Source organism: Alligator sinensis, unplaced genomic scaffold (genome assembly GCF_000455745.1).
Source record: "Alligator sinensis unplaced genomic scaffold, ASM45574v1 scaffold477_1, whole genome shotgun sequence".
In the NCBI taxonomy this organism is placed as follows: Eukaryota; Metazoa; Chordata; order Crocodylia; family Alligatoridae; genus Alligator; species Alligator sinensis.
This window is the reverse complement of record NW_005842826.1, coordinates 675,503-681,079: the sequence shown is the minus strand read 5'-3', so window position 1 is coordinate 681,079 and position 5,577 is coordinate 675,503. Positions and strand designations below refer to the sequence as shown.

The following is a 5,577-nucleotide window of genomic DNA, read 5'->3' as shown; positions in this document are numbered from 1 at the left end:
CTGGCATGGCCCCTGAGGCAGAAGGGGCAGGAAGGAGGGTTTTTCCTCCTTCTGGCCTCTCTGGCCCTAGGGCACCGCTGCCAGGGTCCGCCAGCCCTGACCACCGCCTCTGCTCATCGCTGTCTGTGTGGCATGAGCAGCAGGATAAGCTCCTTCCCTGCCCCTTCCACTGGGAAATGGGGGGAGGGTGGGAAAAAAATCCCCCCCCCCCCCCCCCCTTCCCCTCCTTCATTCTGTCTTTCATAAAAAAGGAGCATATTATTTTCTGGGGCTTGTATGTGTAAAAATATGGAATTTTGACTTAATGCAGTCAGTTATATACCTAAGGAAAAGTAAGAACCTATTTATTGGCCAATGACTGTAATAGCTAAGTAACTTGCACGCTGGTTCAATAAACTGTAACTTTCTGAGTTTTGCCAAAAATGTTTCTTTCTTAACAGAGAGAGATGCCTTTTTTTATCTGTATCTTGTAGTCTGGCTATTATAACATCTCTTCTGATTGGTAATTGTCTTCCGAATCATGATCCAAAGGGTTGACTTAAGGTTTTTTTAATGCTTCCACATGTTGCCATTGTAGCTGGTGTCTGTGCCTATTTCCTGCTTCTCTTTGCTCATCAAACTCTAGCACATTCCCTTTTACTAACTTAGAGTACCTTTGCTTACTTAATTTGGTTTGATATTACAATGTAGGATTAGATGTTGAAGTGTTAGGTAAGTGAAAGGGGAGAATAAGAAACAAGGGTAACCATATTTGTAACCATATGAATAGAGATTTATTCCAATAATTATGCAGATAGTGGTAATCTATTGAGCTAAAAATGGCCCACAGTGCCACAGCATGTGGTTTAGTAATAGAATATTGTTTTGGGGAAATGTATCCACTCTGACAATTTCCAACAGGAAAAAGCTAAATGAATCATTTCAATTTTCCCATTATGACAAAAACACTAGTGTTTTTTGTTTGGATCAGGGAAAAACTGTTAAGTAGGCTTTTCATTATATTAAACTAAATATCATATCACTGAATAGTTGAGAATGTTCTGATAGTAAACTAAACAGTCTTACCTTAGCAAAACAGAAGGTTTAGATAAGTTCAAATTGAATTTTTTCAATATTTTTCTTTCACAGGGAACTTTAGCTTTTTGTTCTGACTTGTAACAATTTTTGAAGTATCAGTTCCCCATGGAATGGACTGTTTGGCTTCCAGCCAGCTCTAGGAATTGCTTTATAAATCTAAAACCACTATGTCTAAGAACAGCCCATTGACTTTGTGGAACTCTGCGCAGAGACACTGGTCCAAGTTTAATGCATCCAGTTGCATAACAATGCATGCATAAATATAGATTAAATGAGTTACAATTATCCAGCTTTTTGAGATTCCCACTAGACGGTCTCATGAGGCAGGGAGCACCCTAAGTATACTAGAATATGTGCAAGGACTTACTACGTTTTTTTCCTCTTCAGATGTTACAATTTGTGCTCCTAGGGGGATGAAGTTTATAAAAACTAACTGCCCATTTTTTAAAATTGAGATCATAATGTCTTTCCAATTCCTACAGAATCTTACCAGAGAATTTTGCGCTGAGGAACCTGTTATGATGAATTTAATAATAAACAAACTATACACAATTAAAGGAAACAATATACATTTTAAATTACTCACCTAAATAACAAACAAACAAACAAACTAGTTAGCATGATCTACAAGGAAAACCATTTTAAAGTTAGTTAATAGATAATTAAAGTGTACATTGTGAGTAGCCTCACTTATTTAGTGGATAAACTTTCCCTCATGTAAATGCCTGTGATACCAGATACTGCAGTGTCATGTTTTATTTTTCAGGACCAGTACAGTGAAATGAGAATCAGTATAAACCAGAAACCTGGTAAGAGCCACAACTTTGGGTTTACAGCAAATTGGAATACTTCTGGGGTCTTTGTGCAATCAATTGAAAAAGGTAAATTCATATTTAATTCTCTTAGAGACTTTGTTCCTATTGTTAATGCACTGAGGCTTTCAAATAAAGGCATTTACTTGTAAGAATTGATGGAAATATTCTTAAGAATTCAGATGGGGGTAGAAAAGAAAAAAGGGAACACTTATTTTATTGTTAAAGGCTAAATATTCTACAATTCCTTTGTACAAGTATCACTTAACTTATTTAATATTAAGTGTGTTCTGAAACAATTGTATATCCATAGCAATGGTATACATATGTATTTATTAATAAGGTTTTGTGATGTCTGATGCAGTTTAATATTCTGAAAGATACGGGTCTTTAAAATACAGACTGTTCTTTTCTCCTATATTTTTAAAGGTGTTACTTCCTACTGTATATAAACCCAGGTACACAGGAAAGATTATTGTTACCAGGCATATATTTTGTTTCAGGTTTGCCTGCCTCCACTCTATTGAATATTGGAAACTATTACTTTTGAAAAGTAACTGCAACCTCTGAATTCTGCGACTGAAATTTAATTTTTTTTTCAGAACAGAGGTAGTAAAAATCAACTGCAAGTTGCATTCAGAATCGGAATAAACAGTAGACAGTAACTAAAGCTCCATTTCCTTTAGATATGTATTAATATCAAAGATTAAGGTTCTTGTCATTCCTGTTGGGGATTAAATGTTCTTTTTATATTTCTGAGTTTTTAGTGTAGTTTGTTTTAAAGAGCAAACTATATTTTAATGAATTGTTAATTAAAGAGAGTAATCGTTCATAAAATAGCATCTTTTATATGGTATGTGTTGTTTTTCAGTAATATTCACTCCAAGTTTTGCTATTTTCATTTTTACACCTGATGGCTTAATGCATAATAAAAAAATTTAAAAAACCGAGGAGAGGAGAAACTGTTGCAAGCTAGCTTTTATTAAACTCTTTTTCATAGCAAGAAAAATTATTAATTGCCAACTTATGTATTGACTTTAAAGTGAAAACCAGGACTGTGTTTACATCGGCTAGGTCCTACTAGATAAAGAGAATCAAACAATGAATAACCCCTTTATCCAAGAGTAATTTAAAATTGTTCTCACTGCCGCTAGGCCTTTCTTTTTATGCCAGTTACTCTGGACAAAGATCTCTCTCCGTGCTGCATATTGTAAATCAAAATAAAAGTAACATTACAGTAATGCTGGTTAATGTTTATAGGATTGTAGTGCGCAAAGGTCCCTGTCAACCCTGATTCTGGGCTCCTGCCGTGGAGGGAAGGGTGAATGTTCGGTCGTGGCTATCTCAGTTTATACTTTGTCCTAACCATGAATAACATGTCAAAGTACAAAGGAATTGGTAGTAACAGTAGTAACTTTTTTTTTACTGAACTGTGCCTAATACTCTCACATACATGGTATGTTTAATGCTGCCTTCAAAGCTAAGCATTGTTCTATCACTGTGAGGTAGCTACATAATAGTTCAAAAATAAGGGCAGCACTTGAAATACCATAGCATGCTTTCATTTTTTTTCTGCTCATTTCTTAATGCTTGCTTCAAATTTAAGAGAATGTTGAAATTTTAGCGAACTATCTTAACTACATTGTTTTCCTTAAAATATTTTCAGTGCCTTTCATTCTTGGTTTTTACAATGATTTATATGCTTCATATATTTTTTATTTTAAATGCCCCGATGAGAAAAAACATTGTACTGAAGCAGCATGCACTTGATATTTGTTCCCTTCAAAAGCTTTTTAAAAGTTGAAGTGCATATTTGACCAGAGTCCAGTTAACACCCATAAAATAAACCAGGGTTGCAGTTATTTTTTCTAACAATTTCTACACCTTCTACTAAATAAACAAAGAAAGCCTGAGAAAATATTAAGTGACCTAGCCAGTTTCCCCACTGCACTGTAATCCTCCACACCTGAAATGTCCCTCTTCTCCCTTGCCCATTTACAACCAGTATTTGAGATGACATGAGTGACCTAAGGGTACACGTGACTGAAATATACCAGGTGTAGCCATATAGGGCTGTCTTCTTTGCAAACCAAATTTGACCCACTTTCTTTGCACTTTTTTTTTGATGTGAAGCTAACTGAGCACTGCAGTTTGTTCTATTGCAATAATATCCAAATGGACTAAAGAAACACTTCTGTGGAAAATAAGAATAGAAAAAGTAAAGATTTCCATTTTTAGCAGAAAAATGCTTTTTGCTTCTAGTGGAAATTTTGAAAAATACCATAACTCACTTGCTTTAATTATGATCTAAAATTAAATCCGATGCAGTAGCAGGAAAATTTTCAGTTCATTCAAGTGCTTATTTAGGTTTATATGTATAGATGTAATCTAGAGACTATAGCAGTTGCCATTCATTCGTTCGTATAACGATTCTGTATGTTTTGTTTCTTGTAGTTTATGCTTTCTTAGTCTTACTTGATAATTTGAACTTCTTCTCTCATAGAGTCAACTTTGTTGTTGAGCTTCAGTACACCTCTCACTTTGAACATTAGCTTTGACTTAGTTTAGTCAGCTTTCTAAGCTTATGGGGGAAGAATCTTCTAAGGTGACATTTCAGTGCATGACCAAAATTATTTGTTAAGAAGTATTAGAAATATGGTAATATATGTATTTACACCTTCAGCTGAGTCTGAGATATTTCCAGTTATACACATTATGTTTAAAAATGTATTACACATGACATTGTTTCAGTTGTGAAAAAATAAAATACAGCATGCTTCCTGGATAGCACAAAATTTTATTGGACATGATACTGCACAGTTATTTTACAACCCAAAGATACTGGATTTTAAAAGTAATCTTCATTAATCCTATATTGCATAAGCAGTATCTAGAAAGATATGGATTCTTCTATCCTTTTTTCATTCCTATACCTTCTTCTGCCTAGTCTTTATTCCATAATGTTGTGTATATATAACATGCAGCAAAAGCTTGGATTTACGGTGGTGGTGTGTTTTTTTTGTTTTTGGTTGTTTTGGTGAGGATCTACCCGAGGCGCTTTCAGTCCACACATTCTAAAGAACAGTCAAATTAATGGAATATTAAATTTCTTAACCAGCATTTAATTCAGGAAGAAAAGAGAAAATGTTCCATTTTTCTCATTCCTGTACCCCAACATTTTAAGATGCCGGGAAATTTCTGTTCTTTTAATCATTCTGCTGCTCACTCTGTCACCCCTTGGGAGTCAGTGCCCAGGACTGGTGCCCTACTTCCTTAGGTTCTGCATCTGCTACGTAGTGTGATCTCTACTCTAAGGTAGTCTGGCTTTTGATCATGTCCTGTCTACCTCCTCTCCTTGTTCTGCACCAAAGGGAGATACATGAAGGGGGAAGCTGCTTTTGAGATACTCTTCTCCACCAACCCTCCTGCTCCTCCTTCCCTCCCCCACCAATGCTAAGTACAGGTGGTTAAAAAACCTGAGGCTGAACTGATTCGATCTTCATGGGTTAGTCTAAGCTGCGGAGATTGAACCAATAAGCAAGTGAACAGACATTCACTTTTGATTCCAGAAATACAGACGCGTGCCTACAGTGGTGCAGGTCAGAAGCTGGGCGTTGTTAAAGCATGCTTCCCTGCTCAGCTGAAGTAGACAGCTTGGGCCAAGGCTAGCCTACCCACCCTGCAATGG

At 35.9% G+C, this 5,577-nt stretch overlaps 1 protein-coding gene across 1 annotated transcript in view; it reads left to right on the top strand.

Annotated features, from left to right (window-relative positions):
• Nucleotides 1-1,843: 1,843 nt before the first annotated feature.
• Nucleotides 1,844-5,577, top strand: part of LOC102387214 (LIM domain only protein 7-like) — a gene marked incomplete at its 5' end in the record, with an annotated part of 36,338 nt that continues 32,604 nt past the window's right edge. The window contains one exon of the mRNA XM_025191513.1: nucleotides 1,844-1,958. Coding sequence (XP_025047298.1) covers nucleotides 1,844-1,958 — 115 coding nt within the window. The remainder of the gene's footprint in view (nucleotides 1,959-5,577) is intronic.